General features: G+C 35.6%; 1 protein-coding gene and 1 non-coding gene across 2 annotated transcripts in view; one reads left to right on the top strand and one right to left on the bottom strand.

The window, feature by feature from the left end:
• Positions 1-3,150: 3,150 nt before the first annotated feature.
• Positions 3,151-24,301, bottom strand: part of STT3B (STT3 oligosaccharyltransferase complex catalytic subunit B) — a 105,921-nt gene continuing 84,770 nt past the window's right edge. The window contains exons 6-16 of the mRNA XM_023260648.2: positions 22,051-22,149; positions 19,846-19,992; positions 18,979-19,027; positions 17,453-17,607; positions 14,877-15,088; positions 13,186-13,373; positions 12,605-12,776; positions 11,558-11,731; positions 9,566-9,679; positions 7,094-7,306; positions 3,151-4,776 (exon numbers count right to left, since the gene is read on the bottom strand). Coding sequence (XP_023116416.1) covers positions 4,696-4,776; positions 7,094-7,306; positions 9,566-9,679; positions 11,558-11,731; positions 12,605-12,776; positions 13,186-13,373; positions 14,877-15,088; positions 17,453-17,607; positions 18,979-19,027; positions 19,846-19,992; positions 22,051-22,149 — 1,604 coding nt within the window. The 3' untranslated portion in view covers positions 3,151-4,695. The remainder of the gene's footprint in view (positions 4,777-7,093; positions 7,307-9,565; positions 9,680-11,557; positions 11,732-12,604; positions 12,777-13,185; positions 13,374-14,876; positions 15,089-17,452; positions 17,608-18,978; positions 19,028-19,845; positions 19,993-22,050; positions 22,150-24,301) is intronic.
• On the top strand, positions 14,160-14,264 carry LOC111556409. The gene has a single exon (XR_002735891.1). It is a non-coding gene; the product is annotated as a U6 spliceosomal RNA (small nuclear RNA).

The following is a 24,301-nucleotide window of genomic DNA, read 5'->3' as shown; positions in this document are numbered from 1 at the left end:
AAATAAATAAACGTTGAAAAAATAAAATTAAAAAAAAAAAAAACAAAAAAAAAACAAAAAACTTATGTAAAACAGAAATTAAAGATGACCCAGACCTAAATAAATAGCCCATGTTCATAGAAGAATGCAGTATTTTAAAGGTGTTTATTTTCTCCAAATTATTCTACAGTTTCAATGCCCAATCAAAAGCCTGACAAGGTTTCTTTTTCTTTCCTTTCCTTCCTTCCTTCCCCTCCCCTCCCTCCCTTCATTTATTTTTTGTTTTGGGGGTTACTTAACAACCTGGTTCCAAAATTTATATAAAAAAGCAAAAGGCCATAAACAGCTAAGAGAAGATTAAAGAACAAGGGTGAGAAGGGAGGGGGACTTGCTTTACTGTATCTTAATGATCTTAAGGCTACATTAAGACAACAAACAAAGAAAGGTTAAGAACTCTAATATAAGGTAGAGTCCGGAAACAGACTCAAATGGACACCTGACTTACTGCATAGGAGTACTGCAGAGGTGTAGGAAAAGGATGTTTTTCCCCAATAAATGGTAGAAAACTAGGTGTACGTATGCAAAACAAAAAGCATCTCAAAACAACCCACACTGTACGTGACAAATGAATTCCAGACAGACTACAAAGCTAAATATAAAACAAACTTTCTGGAAAAGAACACAAGAGACTATCTCAGAAGATTTTTGAAACAGGGCATAGAAAGCTACAGGCACCCAAAAGACTGAAGAATAAGACTACGTTAAAATAATGAATTCCTAGTTGGTCTGCAACACAAATGAAGGGTCTATATACGAGATATATAAAGAACTACTACTAATACTACATTAGAAGAAAAACCAAGAGAAAAATGGACTAGAACCAAAACCTACATAAAAAGATTTCCAAATGGCCAACCTCCTCTTACAAAGGCAAATTAAACAAAATGAGAAACCGTTATTCATCCACCAGAAAGGGAGAATTAAAAAGACTGACGGATTAGGATGTAAGAATTACAAGAATTTTCATATCCTCTTTAGCAATTCTACTTCATTAGGTAAATACTCACCAAATATGTATATATGGAAGGTCTAAGAAAGATGTAAAAGGATATTCCTATAGCATTATTTATAATCTCCTTAAATTGGAAACAACATAAATACCCACCAATAAGATGTGAGGTGGTGTGAAGGTAAAGGAATGGACACACACACAATACTATTTTGTCAATGAAAGCAATGCAGTTGCATGCATGCAACATTCTGGATAAATTTCATACAAACTGAGGAAAAGGCGAATATAAAAAAAAACTTTGATTCCATCTACATTGTTCAAACTGTAGGTGCAGTTTGAGAAATACTTAAGTATTAGAACCAGAAATTAGTAATTACTGTGAAAGCTAGGAGAGTGTTTACCTTTTGGAGGCTAAGTGGGACAGGCCAGTGTCTGGGTAAGGGCATGAGGAAACTTCTGCTCTGGAGTTCTGGCATCGTTCTGTTCTCTTGACCTGGGTTGTAGTTACAGAGTTGCTTGTTCTGTGGTAATTCATTAAAGTATACAGTTTCCTGTTCTTCTCTGTTACATTTCACCATTACAAAAAAATTTACTTTACAAGAAACTTTGACAGATTTCTTTAGGGACGCTCTGTCTGTTTCCTACCATCTCAATTGCAGGCTGCTGTTGAGCTCCCCATGTATCCACTACTCCACCTACCTTAATTGAGGATTACACGCCGCAAGGTGGATGTCTGACAAAACCCACATCAAGGAGCAGCAGCTCCAGCAAGATGAAGACAATTCTGGAGAGTGGTTGCACAACAATGTACTCAAAGTACTGAACTGTACATTTAAAAATGTACAGATGTAAGATGGTAAATTTAGGTTTTTTTGCCACAAATAAACAAAAAAAGGCATCTTTCATCTTATGGTCCCATAAGATAGGAAAGCAGTAATGCTCTGGAAGATGCTTTTATACTCTCTGGTCCTCTGGCCTCTGGCTCATGGCTTAGGGACTCGAATGAAGTAAAACTACAAATGCACACTTGGGTAGGTAATAATGTTATGTCTGAAAACTGAATTTTTATCTTTGGATTTGCTGCCCCACTGCCTTATTTATACCCAAAAGCACTCAGCTTTGTTCGATTCTAAAATGTGGAACAAAAACTGTTTTATGGCCTAAAACTTCAAGGCTATGATCTTTAATACCTCCCTCTGTGATATCTGGTGTTAGTGATCATACATGAATTCAGAGATCTAAAGACTGTTTTGAGCCAATTACCGAATATTCCAATGTATTTAAACTACTATAATTTCACTTAGTGCTGTAATAAAACCACAAATGGGGTTACAGTATGGTGTTTTACTGAACCACTGAGCCAAAATGGTGTTCCCTAAAAGTGAGGCAGGTGGAAGATCATCATTCTTGCTCTTACTGAGAAAATTCTACAATGAAGACTGTGTAAGTAACATCTAGACTCCTTTAAATGGAGATGAAGTTCCTACTTGGCTAGGTACATTCCCCCCTTCACTCGTAGAAAGTCAAAATCTGATTTGAATTCTGAAGCAGAAAGAAGGAAAACTAAAACAGTAGGTCTAGACCCAACTAATCTAGGACTTTTTTTTCTACAACGCCCTCCCCCGCCATCTGTGGGGGAATACGTTCCAAGACCCCCAGTGGATGCCTAACCATGCGGACAGTACCCGACCCTCTATAATTGGTTTCTCCTACACATACATACCTATAATGAAATTTCATTTATAAATTAGGCACAGCGATTATCAACAAAATTATAAATTACGTAATAAAAATTTATGTGAATGTGGTCTCTCTCTCCCCCCCCCCCCAAACATCTTATTGTACCGTACTCACCCTTCTTGTGCTGATGTGAGAGAATAAAATACCTACGTGAGATGAAGTGAGGTGAATGACGCAGGTATTGTGAGGCATGTTAGGCTACTAGTGACCTTCTGAAGACGCATCATAAGGAGGATCATCTGCTTCTGGATCACAGTTGGCCTCGGGCAACAAACTGAGGAAAGCAAAACCACAAACAAGGAGGGAGGACTACTGTACGCATATTCTCTGAAACCTTTGTAAAAGTGAACAAGGAAGGAATTACATGTTCGGTACTCTGTAACTCCTTTCAAAAAGAAAATTTTTGTAAAAGACAACACTTAACACAAAATTTGAATTAACTTTATTTCCCCTACAGTCAACAACTTCTCTGCATTGAATCTTAAAGCAACAAAGTAAAATAAAATCCCCCAAATGACAAGGTATCAGAAATCCAGATTTAGTTACACTTTGTGAAAATGTTCAGCCATTTTATTGGTCTGTAAAAGAACCATCATCTGGGTCAAAAATGAATTCTATAAATCAAAGTATATTCTACACTTTGGAAAAGAAAATCAGCAGTAACATTCTCACTGAATATTGTAAATGACACTTTTCTTCATAAAAGGTACATACTATTCTGCACTTTTCCACCAAAAGCAGTGGCAAGTTATGCTTGTTTATATAAAAAAAAGTTATATCCTGTGGCAGGAAAAACCCTTTCTCTTTCACTTTTACTAAACAACTGGAGAAAATTTTCAAGTCTATATAAAGTTGCCTATAAGCTGGAAAATGAACATGTTCAATCTCCATTTATACTTTAGTGCATTTTTTGACAATTGTCACATTTTTAATAAAAGTAAGAAAATGCATATAGCATTAAAGAGTGTTTCATCAAATGCTTCAGGAATTTAAAAAAAAACATGGAGCAGAAGATAAAATCATTGTGAAAGGTGAAACTACTAGAAAATAAGACAAATCCAGGCAAAGTTTACAAATCCTTTATCATTTTGAAGAGTCACAGAAAAGGAACTCTGGATACCTGTCCACTTTAAGGGTTTTTTCCCCCTTAATCTTTTGCATGTAAACATAGTGCTCATCTCAGTGATACCAAACCCGATCCCGGCAGGAAACCTCCTGTGCGGTTGCCATGCCTTCCGAAGGATATAAATCTAGCCCTTGAATGAACAATGCATGAGATCTGCTCTGTAAGTACCTGGTGAAAACAACTGCTAACAGCAGCAATAATGTGTCAACGTAAAAAACTATTTGCATCAATTAGTTACTCAGAGGTCCATCTTTGAAACAGCAGCTTCTTAGAGCAAACAGTAAGCAACAGAAAATGGACATTTGATGAAACATTCTTTGCACTGGAGAAACATGAAAATAAATATAGTTCAAGGAAGTATAATTACTTTTCTAATACCTCTTTCTCAGACCTGTACTAGTTTACTGGTTCAAGAGAATCACATCACATTTTGTCATTTGTATTTTACATATTGCTATTTGGGTAATTCAGAGAAAATGTAGGTCTCGTAAAAAATAAAAACATTGACAAGTATGCATGTGCCAGGGACCAAATTAGAGGGTTCTTTGGTGCAATTAGTCCAAATTCTCAGATTTGAAGGATAATATGTACCAATAAAAAAAACCTGCTGTTAGACATTTACAGCAGTGCTCTGTCTTGCTTCACATTACAAATAGAAAATAGCTGTTCTCAATAAGCCAATTTTAGTTTTTAAATCAGGCATTGCCAGAAAATTTTGTACATTAATCTGGACCAGTGATGGTTCTGTACCCTCCGTTGTGAAACATGACATGAGCTAAAGGCAAAGACCGGTTCTCACAAGGACAACTGCTTCAAGTTAGGAACCCGAACAGTGCATTTAAACAGTCTTCTTAGATAGTTTCTTGCCTTTCTTAAAAACTAGTTTATTTTTAATGTAGCCACGCTTCCTTTTCGTAGTCTAAAAAAGAAAACAGAACATGTGGTATTAGTGCAGGTTTCTCCCAGAATAATATATACACACATGGTTGACAGCGCTGTGACAAAGACTGTCTTAATAAGCCCTTAAGAGTTCTTCTCTTGGCTGCCTCCTTGAACAATCGATGAACACTAATAACAGTTCTATGCTGAGGATGCAGAGGGATCCAAGATAAGTTGGACTAGGTTCCTAGCTTTCAGATGAAAGCACTACCCAGAGCATTCCTCAAATGCACAGCATACATTCCTCACCTCCAGGTAAATGAGCCCCTCCCTCCCCTCTCAACACACTAAATGCCTAGCTGTAAGAATTACTCACACTTCCAGGCACGACAGAATAGAACACTAGACTAAGGAATCAGGAAATGTTAATGCTACTCCTGGTGTAGCCTCCAAGAATTAGCTGCGTGTCAGAAATCAAATTAACTTAGTTTTGGTATGTGTAAAGTGAGAGCGATTGTACCTATCTACAAAGATGAAAGAGCAATAGAATTACTTGGCACATCCTCCCAATTCAGGCAGAAAAATAATTTAAAAAGTGAAAACCAAACACCAAGGGGAAAAAAAAGCTGTAACATTCCTTGAGTTTCACAGATCTTTAAAAAATAACATTTTTCTAAACACCTCAGGATCCCACTAAAATACTTTCAACAGATGTTTTCTGGTGTAAGAAACAAATCGCTACACAAATGTGGTGGTAGAACTTATTGCAAAAAATTTAGAAGATAAATCATAAAGACACATGGGTCTCCACTCTGACATATCTCCACTGATACTGAAAAAAAGTGCTAATTTTTTCACACAGGTGATTTAAAGCACTGGGTTAGAAGAGGCTGGAGACTTAAGGGAGGAAATCAAATATTCCTCTAGTGCAGTATAAAACAGAACATAAAGCCATGGCAACCCAAACTTCAAAATCCATGTTGTTGGCTACTAGAATATATGTTTTGGGCACACAAGGCAGACAATTTTTACTGATCCATTCATTTGCTGATTTGGGGGAAACGACGGGAAGAGAAGGAAGGTCAGATTCAGAAAACCCACTATCATCAGCTAGACAGCAATTTCAGTGGCCTCGTTTCTCAGAAAGGGTAGGCCTTAACTGGGCTTAGAGGTCTCGGGAGTAACTGCCTTGAGACTAGCACCATTTGCTTTGACTTCTGCACTGATGTGACTCACCAGTTTCTCCTGCCACATGACTATAAAAAACCAGATCATTTGTCATGTGCTGTACAAAAAGACTGTTAAGTGAATGTGATAGGACTAACACATTGCATGTCAGCTCCACATTTAAATATATCAGTCTAGATATAGTGATCTGTATCTGACAGAAGGTACTAATTTAAAAAGCTCTTATTTATATATCATACAGCTAATATTCAGCACTTTCATAGCACACACTGAAATAATCGACTTCGAATACATTTTAAGTAATGCAAAGGGAAAGACAATTGTTTTAATGATTTAAAAAAAAATTCTGAACAATGTAAACTGAACCTAAGCATCTTTCAAGACTTACGACTGAAATGGGTCCAATAATTACTATTATAAGCGTAGTCCCGTAAAATGCAACCTTAATATTTTACTTGACCGGCTCATTATTTCCCATCTCCCATAGAGAGCAACCTACGTAAATAGTCATTTTTAGTGCCTTTTAGAGCTAAGATTAGATCTATTTGGCTTAAGTGAGCAATAATGACCTTCAATAAAATACTTCATATCTTACTAAATATTGCTTACAAAGGGACTATAATAGTCTCATCATCATAATTCCTGTCTACAATTTTGTCATGATCATTACATTTAAAAATAATTATCTTAAGAGAAATGATTTTTTCAAAAATTCAGCACTTGACCAATTCAAACTTAGTTTTTAGTCAATGAACAACAACATATTAAGAATGGAACATGAAAATGCAATATAAATTAGCTTTGACCAAAAGATAAACCAATTGCAACTGTACTTGGGTATCTGGCATTTTTACTTTCATAAAAGCTTAGAAAGTGATGGCCACAGACCTATCTTACTTTCAAATAAGTCTTACTAATTGGAATCACCCAAACTAAAAGCCAGAATGCCTCTGGAAAACCTCACCTCAGTTTACTAATAACCACTATGCTAACCAAAAAAGGCTGCTGCTTGAGATATCTCAAGTGCTCAGTTTGAAAGGAATGGCCTTAGGAGGCTAGCTTGATACTTACTTTGTAGATAAGCCATAGTCTACAGAGATCTAGCAAATTAAAATTTACCAGGAATTTTTAGTAATTGTTTTTCAGTAATGACTTCCCTTGGCACCCACCTTCTTTGACAAATACTTCTGTTTTGGGAAAATGTTGGTGACTCGAGGTTTGTGGTCTAGTGTCTCCCTGTTATCAGGTGCTTTCACTTTATATATCCTCACAAGCCAGTGTTCTGATGTAAAGGCTTCCTCCAAATGTTTGAATTTAATGTCCTTGTTTCCAATCTCAGCATTACGTGTTCGATCAAAACCTGGGGGTGTACGAAAATCCAGCTGCAAAAGTGACATTAGTATGGGATGTTAACCATATTAGAAAACATTCAGATGTAAATGTTCTAATGAGTGAAACTCTCTCCCTTTAAACTAGGAAAACAGAATCAGAGTAGTATCTTGTAACATTTCTCAGATGTTGCTAACTAGATAGGAAGAACTCAGGAAGAGAGAAATTAAATACAGCAGAATTAGAATTGCACTGCACCCTTAGAGTAGATGAGCAGCCTGCGGGCATTAAAAAACCCAAAACAGCCAAATGAGATCCATCAAAGCCCTTTTTATAGGTTTACAGAGAAACACACAGAGGGACTTCTTTTGTTTCAGGGCCTTGCACGAGTCGATTCTCTCAGCCTGAAAGTTCTTCATTCAGCTCTTCCGCTAGGCTGATTCCTTTCTATCATTTGGTCTCAGCCCAACACCATCTATTCAGGGAAATATTTTCTTGAAATTGGTGGTTGAGAAGTCTCCTCCATTATTTCCTTATCTTTTACTCTACTAGCATTCACTGCTAAAATGTTTTATTTATTTTTAAAGTTACCTGTATCCTCCACCAGGATGTAAGCTGCATGATGACTTTATCTTATTCAGAGGGTGGCTTTATCTCCCCAGTGTTATTTGTTAAATAAATGCACAAGTAAGCAGCGATACTACATCCAGAAAGTGGGAACTATAAAGGAAGTTAGAAAAGCCAAACCACGGGAGGATTTATGAGGAATGAAAAGAGGAAAAAATGGGGGGAGGGGAGAAGATTTTAAGAAATTCTCAGACTAAGTTTATGTTCACACAGAGCATGAGCAAATTCAACTTTAAAACAAAACAAACTCTAATAAGGGAATAAATTGTTCTTGCAGATCTACACAATAGAAAAGTTATCCTCCTATCTTAAGCACTTACTATTCTTGACTATGGAACGCATCAGAATGAGCACATGGTAGAAACATGGCTTAAAACTGTTAATAATTTAAAGGATAGCCCCCCCAAAATGAAAGAAAAGTCCTTTAATGCTATCATTAATGACCAGAGAAACTAATCTTTGACCCATTTTCTAAAGTAGCCAGTTATCATGACTTAAGTGGTCCGTTCTTATGTGAGTGTAGAGACCAAGCAGTTGCCTTCAAAAAAAAAAAAAAAAAAAAATCAAAACATAAACAAAGCCCTAAATCCAGTAGTAAAATTGTCTATTTTCTCAAAGCCACCTACAGAATATAGAGAATATCATCACTGGTACTGTGTAATAGCCCTGTATGCAGATGGCAGCTACATTGGTGAGTATAACAACTAAACTTGTGGAATCACTATGTTGTACCCCTGAAACGAATGTAACACTGTGTTGCCAACTGTACTTCAAAAAACAAAAAAACAACCAGGAGAATGGAAAAACAAAAGCCACCTACAGAATAATTCTAATAATTCTAATAATTATCTTGACTCCTGGTATTTGTATAAAGTTCGACAAGCAATTTTTCCTCTATCTTCTAGCATCAGCTTATCAGAAAGCAATATGAAATTGGGCAGTATTCACTGAAATCTCAGTATGAAGATGTAACTTGGCATTGCAGTCATGCAATCTAAGAGCTATAAAAGACCTCAGAAATCAAGTCATCAGTCCAACTCCCATTATACGGACGAGGAAAAAAATGAGTCCAGGGAATGTGACTTGTCCAGCCAGAGCGGAATCTGAAACTGAGGTACTATGGCAGGAGGTCCAGTGTTTTCTTTTTGCCACCATGTTTCTTTGCACATTCACTCATTTTATGGACCCTTAAGCTTTTGTACCCACATCATTCTAATATCCTAGGAAACTCTCACCCAGATAGTCCTAACTAGTTATGATAACAGAACAGGGATAGAACTAGTATCTGAAGTGACTATGTAACTAAACTCTTTAATTTCAGGCTACTCCCCACCCAGCAGCAAAGTAGCCTACTCAAGATCACACTGTTTCCTACCTAGAAGACTTCTCTGTAGAACAATGTCTTCCAAAGGCACGAGGTCAAAAGGTGAGATGGCAAGCAAAGGTGGGATCTGAGCCTAGTGTTGATATGTTGGAAAGAAATCTTTGTTCTAAAAAATTCTCTCCCTAACTTTTCATAGTTTCAGAAATCTAAATTTAAGGGGTGGGGAGACGGAATCTATAGATAAGCACATTTTTCTTCACAGCACAATTGTAACATTCATTATCCTGTTTTCTAGAGACAAACAAGACTACTTTAAAACTATTCCTTTGAAGAAGATTATGTAAGAACTGATATAACCAACCTGCATTTCTCCAAATCTGTAGTACGACATTTTATACATAAGACAATTCAACAACGTGGGGGATCCTGCTTTGTCTACACGGAATTCTCCTTGTGGGGTAAAATAGTCACTTTCCTATAAGAAAGAAATTAAATTTCTGTCAGTTCAGTATAACAGATTCAAAGCTACCAGTTTCCCCCTTTATTTCCCCTTATAGAGGCAGCTTTTGAAATATCTTTGAAAAGCTGTATTTAGTTACACCTGAAAAAAACATGGTATTAGAAGATTAATTTATAAATTTAACATAACCTGGAAAAAACCTAAATGTCCACCAGTAGGGAAAGGTTAAAGGAATCATGGTGCGCACACACAACAAAGCACACTGTGCAAATATGCAATAAAGGAATGGAGAAGGCTCTCCATATTCTAATACGGGAAGATCTCCAAGATCTACTGCGAAGTGAAAAAAGCAAAAACAAGATATGTATTTTGGTACTGCTTACCTGCTTGAATAAGAATCACAAGAAAATAATAAGTGATCACCATGGACTTTTGCTTTTCTTGGAGGAGGGGTTAGGTTATTATTGTGTATCTCTTTATATTTTATTTTTTGAACAATGTGAATGTATTAACTATTCTCAAATTTCAAAAACACTAAATTTAAAAAGCATGGAAACTGGAGCTATCATATGTCACAATTTTAACACTGTTAAAAAGCAAATCCACATATGAAATCATGTACTGGGAAAATTAAGATTAATACAATGAAGTAATGTTTTAAAATCATATTGAAGGGAAAACATCAGAGCATTTACATTTGAACAGAAAATCGAGCACTTTACTCTGTCCCTGTCATTTGACACACATACACACACTTTCCCGAAAGGTTCTTTTATTCTGGGTCACTGGTGAATCTTACTCTCATCTTTTGTCCCTTCATCATGTAAACCACAATGATGGGTGCCAATCCTCTATGAGCTCACAACTGAGAGGGAGATATAGCTTAAATCTACTAAAAGAACAGGCTACATGTGATTTGATGATGAATAAATACCCAGATGCACCAGAGAAGGGCTTCTGGAAAGTGGACACAAATGTGGTGGGGAAAGTATTCAAGAAAGAGAAGAGTATATAAGTACAGGTATAAGTCAAAGAAAGAAACCACAAGGCAAATTTCATGGGCTAGAGTAGATTGAGATGGAAAAAAGTCGGCAGAGGGATAAGAGGCCAGCACAGGAAACTGAAGCATTAAGGGGTTTACATTCCCAGCTAAGGAGTTTGGATCTTATACCACTGCTTCATTACAGAGATTATTTCATACCAACCACCAGGCTGAGCTTCATCCACGTTACCACAAAATTTTCATAAGGGCACCACAAATTAACTATTCCCGGTCTCCCCATCAGTGATGATCTTAGGCTACCTTAATCAGCATTATAACACCAGAACCAAGAATGAGACCTAGCGCTTCAAGCATGTGATACCGACTGGCCAAAAATAAGCGGTCCATAGCACCAAGCTGACAGTGCAGGGTTTTCGTTGCAACTCATGTCTCTCTGATTTCAAGGCCCTTAATCTACTGAAGGCTTTTAAGCTGGAAAGTGACATGATCAATGTCATGTTAGATAGGGAGAGGAAGCAAGATTAAGGCAAAGACAGCAATTTCAAGGTTACCATCCTATTTCGGGTTTACAATCATAAGGGTTAGTATCAGAGTGGAAACAATGGAAGTGGAAAAAAGGGGCAGAAGTGAGAGGCTGTGACAGAGTAAAAAGCAAGAGTCTTAAGAAAGGACTGTTTTGTAGGGGAGAATAGAAGTACCCAGGGGTGAATTTCAAAAGTCTTAAACCTGGAAAAATGCTCACAGTACATTTTTAATAAATAGTAAAGTAAGAGTGAGGGACGAATTTGGGGCATAAGATGACAAAAACAAATATTATACAATTAGCATAAGAAAATTACTTGGACACTGGAAGCTGCCTTTCACACATATGCAATGATCTAGCTTCTTACCCGAATGTCTTTTGGATGTTCCCCTTCAGCTATCCTAACCATCCAGAGAAACTTGTTGATGTCATCACCAGAATAGCCAATAACTCCTCCAAAAATAACCAAAACATAATCTACATCCAGACTCCTCATGATTTTGTAGGCTGCTGTTTCGTTTGAAGACATAGCTTTTCCTACCTATAGAATAAAAAATGAGAATGTATATATTTAGTCCCACAATACACTTAAAAATAAAAATGTACATTGGATGGAATGTACATTGATTTACATGGAATTCTTTTGAAAGAAATGATCTGCTATGAATTCAACAAATTTACCAAGATTTATAAGCACCTCACTTAACAGAGCCAATTACAGCAGGAATGTCAAAATCTGAATACATGTTCTAATAGTTAAGTTTCATGAAATTAATATTTTAATATAAAAGCAGGCAAACTTAATAGAAATACAGTTTCTCAGAAGTGCGAGGCCAGGGATGACCAGCGACCTAGCTGGTACAAATATATTCTTCTCAGTCTACCGGATGTCCAATGATTAGCTACAATGCTAATACAAATAGAACTCGTTTGGTTAACATCCATTATCTATTTAAAATCTTCAGAGAACCGAGAGGGGATTACCTTAATTTATGCAAATTACTTATTTGAATGGACATAATTTACATGCCCATACAATGCAGTACCTTTGGCTTTACATCCTTGCAAATAATTCAGTCTACAATTCTGAATGAAACTTAGATAAATACCATTTCGTTTTCCTGTTTTAAAAAATTTTTAAGTAGGCTCCATGCCCAACGTGGGGCTTGACTTCATGACCCTGAGATCAAGAGTCGCTTGCTCTATAGATTGAGGCAGCCAGGCACCCCGAGTAAATACCATTCTTAAAAACAAAATATATAAGCATACCTGGAATTCGCTTTGTTCAATAAATGTGTGAAGAGTTATTTTGAGAATTCAGGAAAGAATACTTTTACCCACATTCTCTACTTAATCACAAGTGAAGCCTGACTGCTAAGGATTTGGAATTTTTGATCTTTTATCAAATTCTTACCAGTGCTATGTGGCTGTTATTCCAGGTGTTGTTATCCACCAAAGTAGTTCTATTAGCCATTCCAGCTATCTGATAGCCATAATCCCACCAAGACATCACTCGGGCGTGTTCATCTGTATTTTGCCTTAGCCAAAAATAAGCTTCTCTAAAATCATCTAAGATATTCCTCGTGCTGAAAAGAATCACAATATTCTTGTAAATAAGATCTTAAATGTGAAGAGGGTAATCTAAAATCTTGAGGCGCTGAACCATTAAACAATCTCATGTTTTAAAAGCCTCAACAAGAGGACGGGAAATGTCCATGAAGAGCTAGATATGCACACAAATCACCTGGCTATCTTAAAAAAAAAGAGCAGATTCTGGTTTAGTAGGGGCCTGATACTCTGTAAGTCTAAGTACCCAAGTGAAGCAGAAGCTGGGGTGGAAGGGTGTATGGGGTTGCAGGGGGGGCGGGGGTGGGGTTTGAAAGAAAAACGTGGTAGGTTCAAATGCAGAGCCTCACAAACATCATTCTATCTTTTGAGACAGAAAAAAAAAAAAAGTAGGTATAAAATCCTTTTGTAGCCAAGTTACTTTCTTACCCATCATGATTATAAGAGGCAAGGACCACACTGGGACTGGAGTAGGCATTGCTTGTGACCCAAGTACAGTGGACTGCAAACATCATCAATAGCATCAGCATCAACATGGTGACAATGCTTTTTATATTAGGACCTAACCCCTCTTCAGTTTTTTCTTGTTCAGTTACATGTTTCCTCACTTTACCTGCCTGAAGATAGAAAATACTGGTTAGACTAGTTCATCATTTGCCTTGCTTCATTAAAACACTCAGGGAAAATGTTGGGAGAATGTTAAACCAATTTAATTCTTTGAGAATGAAAATGTACAATCCTCAGGTATTCTTGTGTGGGTGATGCAAGGTTTTATAAAAATTATCAAGGTAAATTCTAAAGTTAAATGTGAATGAGAAGACTACCCATTCCAGGAGCTGATTACAGGGCAAAATATCTCCAGTAAGAAGCTTTCAAATCCAGGTGCCCTTCTGTTTTACTTAAATACAAATGAAACAAAACAAAACAAAACAAAACAAAACAAAACAAAACAAAAGGAGATAACCAAAAGGCCTCATTCTGGCAACCTTTTCTTAGAAAATGTGAAGTTCTTGTCCTGAAAATGACAATGTCCACTTACAATTCAGATCTACAGGACTTCAGTATAAGACAAGCCTGCATTATCAGAATCCATCTTCTAATTACCAAAACCCCAAAATAACAGACTTGTGAAGATTACATTTTTGAAAACAACCAAAAAATCCCACCCAAAACTGAAAGAACAGACTCATACGTTCTCAATTGCAAGGCTAGTTAACAAAACACAAAACCACCACCACAAAAGAATGTGCTTTATTAATACAAATCTGTATGAGTTATAATTGGACTTATAATAATGAAATGAAGACTTTTAAAGTTAATATTTACACGAGGAAGTTTCACTGGTTATTGGTATTTAAAAACCTAGTTAATATTCAAACAGTAAAGTTTAATATGTCATCCAAGTGCTTGCTTCGGCAGCACATGTACTAAAACTGGAACAACATGGAGAAAATTAGTATAACTCCTGTGCGAATGACATGCATATTCCTGAAGCATTCCGTATTTTTTCATGAAAGGTTCTTTCCCCCCACCCTCGTGAAAATAAGTAACAACTTGGGATAAAAAACAAAAAAACAAAACAAAGCAAAAAAACCAAAAACAGTCATCCAAAGCAAGTGCTCTAATTCTTACAAGTCTTTTCTATTCCTGAATCAAATATACTCCTGCTGTTACGTGAGAGGTTAAAAGTGAATTACATCATATTGGCCAACTGCTTGTTGCTAACGAACTAGAGGCTTTCTTCCCTTTATTTTACTTTTCAATCAACCAAATATTTAAAAAGTTTACACTGAATAAGGATCTGAAGGAGAAGCACTTGTGCACATAGCTTCAGAAATGCAAAATTTTATGTAACTAAATAGAGCACAAGGTTTTTCCTCTTAAAAGTGGAGAAGTTTTAGAGAAAACCTGACAATAAGAAATGAGAATTCCTTCTGTGATTGCATCATATATTCTTCAAGCTAAAAGACCAAACAGGATTCAAATTCTGAGGCAAACAGTCAAGACCAACTAGAAATGTCACAGGCTGTCTAAATCCTTTTTCTTAATATGTATAGTTTTTACCATGGTAGAAAACATAAGATACTTAAAAATTTTAAAGGCCTTACTTAGATTCCCACCTTATCATACAAATTTCCTGGGTTTCTTTTATCATCCTCATCACTGCTGTCTTCCACAGGTGGGTTTTCCCTTTTCATGTCATCCCCCAAATAGTGCTCAAAAACATTTGAGAAGGCAATTGCAGATAGCATACAGACGACCGGAGTCAAAGTCAACATCAGCCGCACCATCACTCCAGCAAAATAGACAGCACTGATTGCATACAGAGCAACTGCAAAGACAAGTTCTCTTATGACACTTCAGAAGATGCTCACAGGAAACTCAACTCAATATTTAATGCTACCAAAGCTAAAAATAAGCCAAAGTTAAAAAGAGACAAACATCTCATAAAAGAGCTAATTGTTTTTAAACTGATTAATACTGACTGACTGTTTCAATAGTCATATTTAGAAATTGTAAATCAAATGGACTAAACATTACATATCAACAGTTTTAGGCAAATGTATCATGATTTAAATTTAATTATGGGAAAGAAGACAATTCATTATTCGTCGATAGCATCACATATTAGGAAATCCACAGCTGACAGATGAAAACATATTGGGTGAATTATATTATTAGGCTCAATAAGTTTACAGAAGCAAATAGTCAACGAAAAGCCAGTACAAGTATCTGGTATACAGCCTGCTTTAAAGTAAGAATAGGATGAGGGGCCTGGGTGGCTCAGTTGGTTAAGCATCTGACTTCAGCCCAGGTCATGATCCTGTTGTGATCTCAAGCCCTGCTTCAGGTGAGCTCTGCTTCTCTCTCTTTCTCTCTCTCTCTCCCCGTCATGGGATCTCTTTGCCCCTCTCAATTTTTGGCCTCTCACACACACACACACACAAAAAAAAAAAAAAAGAATGGGATGAGAAGAATATAACTTATTAACCGAAGGAGGAACTTGTAAAGTTACTGTCAAGAGATTTAAGAACTCGTATCTCATTTGAAACTAATTTTTTGACTAAAAAATAGATTCATTACACCATATCCTTAAATGTATAGCTCAATGAATTTTTACATACCCACACATCTATGTAATTACCACCAATACCAAAATATAGGACTCCTGTATATATCTCCCTCAGAAGGAACCCTCATGCCTCTTCCCACTTCATAGCTGCTATCGCACCTCCCCCCCACCCCAAAAAGGGTAATCACTATTTGGATTTGGACTTCTAAAACATCAATTCAGATTTTATTCTTGAACTTCTTAAAAATGAAATTATATAAAAAAAAGTTCTCTTCTGTATTGTTTTTCTTTATTTACCCATGCTATTCTTTTGTTTTTGTTTTGAGAGAGAGTGCGCACGAAGGTGGGGGATGGAAGGGGGGAGAGGGAGAGAAAGAGAGGGAAAGAGAGAGAGAGAGAATGAACTGAATGAATCTTAAGCAGACTCCACGCCCAGCGCAAAGCCCAATGGGGGACTGGATCCCATGACCTTGGGATCATGACCTGAGCCGAAATCAAGAGTTGGTTGTTCAACTGATTGAACTGCCCATCAGGTGTCTCTACCCATGCTATTCTTTGATTAATTGCGTGTTATACTACATTGTACAAACAAGTAAGAATTTATTAATCTACTCTACTGCTGATAATCTTTGGAATGTTTCTAATTAGGGGCTACTATGGATAAAGTTGCTATGTACATTCTTAAACATGTCCTTTGTTGGCCATAGCACTCACTCCTCTTGGGTATGTATATACCTGGGATTGGGACTGCTGAGTAATGAGGTGGGCAAATGTTTAAGCTAAATCCTTCTTAATGACGGGATATTAATACGGCCTTATCCAGAGCCCACTGATCTATATAAACAGGGCAAGAAGGAATACCATCCTTCGTTATATAACTTGCACAAGTGCTATTTTTCTCTCCTGACTTTACTCTGAAAGAGTAACTTGAGTGTCACTCATGGTTCATGTATCATACTTGTACAGGTTCAAGTCCTGGTACTACAAATTATCTGATTGTGTGACCCTGTGCATGTTAAAAACCTTTTTAAAGTTTCACGTTTTAACATGTGCAAAACAGCCACAGTATACTTCTTGCGATGACTGAATCCTGTAAAGGTCTCTGGTATCTGCTTATTTTGCCCACTTATATTTCAAATGTCATTAAAATAGTTTGTATTACTGTCTTTTTAGTTGGAAATATATACAAATCTATCAGTGAAGAGGGTGTTTACTTAAAGATGAAATTTTACATCTGTTTACACTGAAATTCGGGCAATGGATGCCCCTGCGAACTTCTTCCTATGTAATCAGATCTAATATAGAAAATAAAGACTATATTGTCAACAAAGTTATAATTTCCAATTCTCAGCCATGGTCTATAAATAACATTACTCTCTCAGAAAACATCATCAATTGAATGAAAAATTTATATACTAGTTCTCAATTAAAACAGTTAATGAGTATATACATAATGCAAATTCACAGAATTTTTCTTGGCTAAACACTTACACAAAATAAGAGAAGAAATTTATCTAGAATATGCATAGCCCCAGCAAAGAGAAATAAAACTTTAAAGTGATAATCTCAATAAAGAAAATAAACAATTGTTCCAAATCAAAGTATTGATTAAAAATCTCTTACCAAATACTCTTTCATCGTTGATATTTTTAATGCAGAACCATAGGCCTGCTGGGAAGGTACACACAAGAATATGTAGATCAAAGAAGAAAGACACCCAAGTCGTAGGTTGATGTTCAGACACTGATGCAATAATTGGAATGTGTATTTTTGCATACCTGGTATTTAAAAAGTTAATATTGTTTAAAATTAAAATAGGAAGGAGTTCCTTTTAGATGAAGAAATTTCCTTTGACTGTAAATATGGTTCCTATTCCCCACCCGTTCTTGCTTAAAAGTATGTTCCAATGTAACCTGCTAACTAGAAATAAATCTAGTCTACATGGGTAAAACTAAAAACCAATAAGCCACCCCTAATACTGGAAGAGTTCTCCAAAACCAGTTATAAAAGTGTTGGTTCTGACTTTTAATACAAAAATCTTTGCTCAAATAGGAATTTCCTGCAGTTTTGCTTACCATCTCCTACGTTTGTACCAGCAAGTTTCATTCTTTTGGAGTTATTACTAGCAGAAATACCTTATCTATTAAGGTACCATATTGCCATAATATATTTCCTAACAAAATGATGCAAATGTAGGTGAGGGAAACGGAGAGGACAAATTACTCCTGAAATACCCTGGGATCCCAAAATAGTCAAATAAATTACTTACAAAAATTTGACCTTGTAATTTGACCTATTCAGAGTAACTGTCTACAACCAGGGATTTCCCCCAAACTTTCTGGTGATCCACGATCTCTTGCAATATGTGTCTAAATGTCAGCTTCAGTCATTTATAAATAATTTGCTTACACTTTTAATTAGACCTGGGCATGAACCCTTTTGGCATCACATCAAAGGGCAGGCCCAGTCAATAAATTTTTTATTAATAGATTTATTAAGCCACATAGGGAATAACAAAGAAGACAGAAAAGCGGAAAGAGGAAACAAAGATAAATTACCATCAGCACCGTACACTCTTATCCTTAGGAAAAGATTTGAGAGACAGGTTTTATTGAACTAGATGTCTAACTTAAAACCAAAATTTTTATTAATTCATTTTATAATAGCACTCTTCAAAAATGCAAAAAGTATCCTCAAGTGTATTTGATAGATTAAAACTATCAAGGAATTTAGGATAACGTGGTATTAGGAAAAAACTTAAATTCTTCCTTCGTATCTATGGCATATGGGCTTATAACATAGCACCTTAAGAGTAAAAATTAAATATTATTAGAAGATGGAAACAATATAATGGTTAAAAACAAAAATCAATCATTAAAAGGGCACAAATGTTACCCTAAATGTTCTGACAAACAAAACTAAAATAAGGAGTTGACTCCATAGAAAAGAAATGCATGACTTACATGTATCATACTAAAGGTGTATTCTAAACAGGAACTTTAAACAAAGATAAATTACGAGGGAGTCAACATTTACCGAACTAGTATATGCTAGGTACACTTAAGAAACGCTGCCCAAGTACTGACATGTAACAGAGGAAAAAAGGTATTTTAAAGTAGTATGAGGGCAAATAACTTATCTGCACTTACCCAGTGTCCCATAACGAGTAAAACCTGCCACTCCATGGTGCAATGTAACCTTGGAAGGAAAAAATGTAGAGGAAATCAATCTGCCTTTTTATTGTTTATGTTTATTGACTGCTATGGGTTAAATTAATATTAAAAGAATTTCAGTTTTCTTTTATAGGTGACAACATATTTCATACAGCTGGCAGTCAGGCAAAATAAGGTTAGTAATCATATAAAAACAAATATCCATGGCGATCACATTTCCAGAGATATACAAAAAGTCAACAGATAAAACTGTATAATGTTTTCCCATTCTCCTTTAAACTTCTAGTTGACTAGTAAATAAAGCTAAGACATTAAGATAGCATTTGATAACTTAAAAAGGGGGAAGATGTCTAAATTATTTAAGGCAGTGTGCCAAATTTAGATTAAAGTTCAAAGATGATTTTAAACATTCTTGCCTTTACTCTTGTCAATTAATCCTTCTTGGTTTTGAGCTATGCCAGAAGCAGATGGAAACTGATTTGGTTGAGTGTTTAAAAGTTGGAAAGAGACAGAAAGAGTGTAATACACACAAGAAAGGGCAAGTTTGCAGTAAGTAACACTGGAAACTTTGAATTTTATACAGTTTGGGCCTGTTCATCTATCAAGAGAAGGGTGTTTGGAAGTATATTTATCAGAGCTTGAAGCACAGTTAAAAAAAAAAATCAAAATTTATAGTGCTATTCAGATTTTAGGACCTTTGACTATTATTTTCATATTGTTTGTAAATACAACCACAGTATTTGAACTACTAGGATAAATGAAAAGTGCACAAAATTTGTAGAAGAATTACCTTTTCGAATAATCTAGAGACAAGATTTGCAGTCTATAGGTTATGACACCTACCTGTATAAGTCAAATAGATGACACTAAGGAACACAGCACCTGCAGCTAGTGATACACCCAAAAAGAAAAGGGTCTGGAACTCTTGTTTTGTTAATCGGTCTCTCAGATACTGCAAGAAAGCATAAGCTTGCAGCAATGCAAAGACACCTGATTAAAGAAAAGGGTGATATAAATAATCAACAAAGCACTTTCCCAAAGATATTTTAAGATGTTAATTTAGATGAGCTTCTTAGAATACCCTGTACTTTACATATCAAAGACTAGTCATTTCATCTAACCAACATTTCCTTTGTCGAATGACAGTTAACCAATTAAAAAAAATTATATATATATATATATATATATATATATATATATATATATATATATATATATTTTTTTTTTTTTTTTTTTACATGATCAGACTCCCCATATACAGACCAGGTAAGAAAAATCTCATTTCAATAACTAGAGCCTATTTATCACATTAAACTCCTCTCTTGTCCCATATTTTAGTAACATGTTTTCTAGGGAGAAAAAAACATAGAATTGCCATTAAAAAATAGCTCTAAGATTTACTGAAGGATACAAATGACTCGGATCAGAAGAATCCTAATAGTTACTGTTTACAGCTGAGTGACAGGACGTGACCTCAATTACACACTTATGTAAGACTCTAAATTACTAAACATAAGGGTGAGTGCTAAGATAAAACTAAAGTAGGAATAGCAAAAAGTATTTAATTGTCAAAATGTACAAAACATAATACAAAAGCACTAGGTGTAAAACTGAAAGACACAAAAACTCTAAAAATCCAACATGGCATATTGACTTTTCTTCTAAAAAATTTAGTAATGAAAGTTATTTTTCACAATTTTAACCATTTTAGAATGGTTAGGTAAGGTATAATCAAAGACTCAGATTTTAGGAAATAAATAACCCAAATACATAAAAAGTGAGATAACTGCTATAAATGATATATACTCAAAACTGGATATGCATTTCTCTATCAAACTAGTTGGTAATTTCATTATCAAATTAGAAATGTAAGTAGGGTGCCTAGGTGGCTCAGCTGGCTAATCGTACAACTCTTGATTCTGGCTCAGGTCATGACCTCATGGTTCATAGGTTCAAGCCCAGCGACAGGCTCTGTGCTGACAGAGCGGATCCTGCTTGGGATTCTAACTCTCTGCCCCTTACCCCACTCGCTCCCTCTCAAAAATAAATAAATATATTTTAAAAATTAGAAATGTAAGTAAAAGTATTCATAAAGTGCTATGTAACAGTAAGGTGTGGGTTCTTAACCTATTTGGAGGGGATGGGTTTCAAGATTCTAACTTAGAATCTGATAAAAGCTATGGAACATCCCCTCAGAGAGTTAAACATTCTGATACTTATAAAATGTTGCAAATAAAATTTGCAAGGTGTCATGGACCTTGTGTTGAGAATCTGTTGAAGTTTTATTCAAAGATCTCCCATTATCTTTTTTTTTTTTTTTTTAAAGATTTTTTTTTCCGTTTATTTATTTTTGGGACAGAGAGAGACAGAGCATGAACGGGGGAGGGGCAGAGAGAGAGGGAGACACAGAATTGGAAACAGGCTCCAGGCTCTGAGCCATCAGCCCAGAGCCCGACGCGGGGCTCGAACTCACGGACCGCGAGATCGTGACCTGGCTGAAGTCGGACGCTTAACCGACTGCGCCACCCAGGCGCCCCAAGATCTCCCATTATCTTGTTAATTGTAACCTAGATTAATAATGGCAAAGTAGTCTTTTATATGGAGGAATATTGTATTAAAGCCATTAATTTCAGTTAGTGGATAAAATATTCTAGGGAGATGTAAGGGACATAAACATTTATACCATGTTCTTTCTAAATGTGCTAAAATGCAAACCCAGTGGTACAGTAAACTCAGTGTACAGATATGCTACTTAATATCTGTTTAAACAAAACATATGTTATTTAGTGTCTGCAAATAACATGGATTATGCGAAAAGGGATAGTCTCCCTTTTCAAAACAACAGTAGTTAGGAAAATAGGCACATTTGGGAACATAGTATCAGAAAAGTCTCAAGAACAGACATTCACATTTTATAGTGGCAATGTTTCAGAACCAGTATGATGAAAATTAAAAACAACAAACACCAAAAAAAACTTCATTCCCTTTAAGACTGGTCAGTCATGCATTCATGTATTCAGAAAAGGGAAAATAAATATTTTTGCATACCAGCAGCGGCCATGTGTTCACTTGTCCTGATTGGCTGGAATCCCACAAAGGGTATCTGCATGGATAATATTAAACCCACAATGTAGAAAGTGCTATATGCTATAAAGACAAAATAGGAAATAAGGATAATTTACTACTACCATTAAGTACTTCAAACATAACTCATACATTTTTAACAAACGTTAACCTTATTTTAAGAACAGAATCTTGAAATGACTGCTCTATTCGATAGATATTTGATGGTTAATCACATAAATCATGAGAATTCTTTCTGCCAATCTTTAAAAAAATGTTAAGTACTTAATTTTGCAAAATATCATTTAGAACAGTTTAGGAGACTGGTGCTGCTTTCCTTTTCCATTTTAAAATGGAATCAAGTTTCAATACATCATTAATAACTGACATGACCCAGAAGCTAAGTAATACATAAATAAGTAAACACTATTCCTATTGGCATTACTCTGAAGCATGACCTAAAGATAAAGAATACTTATCCTCATCATACATGAATAGCTGCTATTGTCTCAAAAGCTCTCAAGTATTCCACATCCTTTTTATAGTCTAACATTCTAACAGTACATCTAAGAAACCAAAAACAACAAAAAACCCTGTCCACAAAGTTTTCTGTCATAAAAGAAAAGGACTAAGTATACAGAAGTTAAGCCATAAAATAGACTAGTTAATGAATTTTTTAGGGTCTAATAAAGGAAAATTATTTGCTTTTGGCACTGAGTACATTATAGTATTCTTGGCTTACATATCAACATAAATGTATAGGGAAATGGGGGAGGGGTTAGAATTTGTGTAACAGACTTGTTTTGCATTTAGATGTTCACAGGTCATTATTAAATTAAGTTCATTACAGAGAAAGTTAGAATTTAGAATCACTGTAATTGAAAATTATTTAGAAATGAACATAAACCCATCTGAAATAAGTTAATATGAAAACTTCCGTTTATAAAGCTTATTCACAACATTTTATGAAGCATAGTCAATAGTTGTTGGCAAATAAAGTATTCTATTAGGAAAAGACTGGGGTGTATTTAGGAAGGGAACTGTTAGAAGTATATATATCCATATTCTACACTGTATGTAGCATAGCATTCAGCAGCATACATTTCTCTTCCCCCACATTTAGTTGAGTTTATTTGCTTTCAAAGGAAACCCATCCGTAGAAGGTAAATCATGGGCTAATGGTTCAAACGTTAAGTTGTCTCTCAAGCTGCATTAGAGATGACTACAGTGTTAAGAAAAGGATAAGAAGCTCAAGTAAATTTAATAGGAAGGACGAGTGTATGTGAATAAAGTTCCCAATATCCTCAAGCTAATGGAGAACTGGTTGTCTAGATGAGACTACAGAAGTAATCCACCTAATAATATACCTTCCAGACATATTAATGTTGGAATGGAATTATCCTCAGTGAGGTACTTGAACACAAATGCAATAAAAGCTAAATAAATCAGAATTTCTATATTATGGGACTTAAACTGTGGCTCAGTTTGTTTGATGAGATTTCTAGTTAGCAGTATATTTCTATCAGTCTTGTGTAGATCACCTGGCACAGAGTCATAAAGGCAGAATCAGAAAAAAAAATGGGAATGAGTGATCTTGATTTTGAACTACGTAATAAAAAATTCAGTTTCCTCACTACAGAATGAGGGGTTTGGCCAAAAAGATTTGTAGATTAACCGCCCCCCCCCCCCTCCGAACAATAACCTAAGATTCTTTTATTAGACAGGCCTTTTATTAGGCACCTAGAGCTGCAAAATCAAACCCTAGACAGTAACTGAACAGAGAGAGGCACATCTAGAAAGGCCAGGCATGGGAAAACCTTGTATTTTAATTACAGTTAAGTCTACTTATGTCCAAACAGCACCATCACCTCTTAGGCTAGTTTTCTCTTTCTTATAAATACTAATGAACACTGAATGTTATAACACTGTCACAGAATTTGGATTAAGTATGATAAATGGCACATGCTGAACAAAAAAGTAAAGCCTTTAAAAAAAAAACCTGAAGTGAAATTTATATATAATCATTTAAAAGTGAACAATTTAGAGGCATGTAGTACATTCACAATGTTAAGCAACCACCACCACTCTAGCCCCAAAACAGTTTCATCACCCCAAAAGAAAACTCCATATTCAGTAAGTAGCTGCTCCCTATTCCCCCCATTCCAGAAGGTAAATACAAATCTTCATCTGTCTCTATGGATTACTAGTTTGTTCTAAATGTAAAAGTAACAACAAA

Source organism: Felis catus, chromosome C2 (assembly GCF_018350175.1).
Source record: "Felis catus isolate Fca126 chromosome C2, F.catus_Fca126_mat1.0, whole genome shotgun sequence".
Taxonomy (NCBI): Eukaryota; Metazoa; Chordata; class Mammalia; order Carnivora; family Felidae; genus Felis; species Felis catus.
This window is presented reverse-complemented; position numbering and strand designations above follow the sequence as displayed.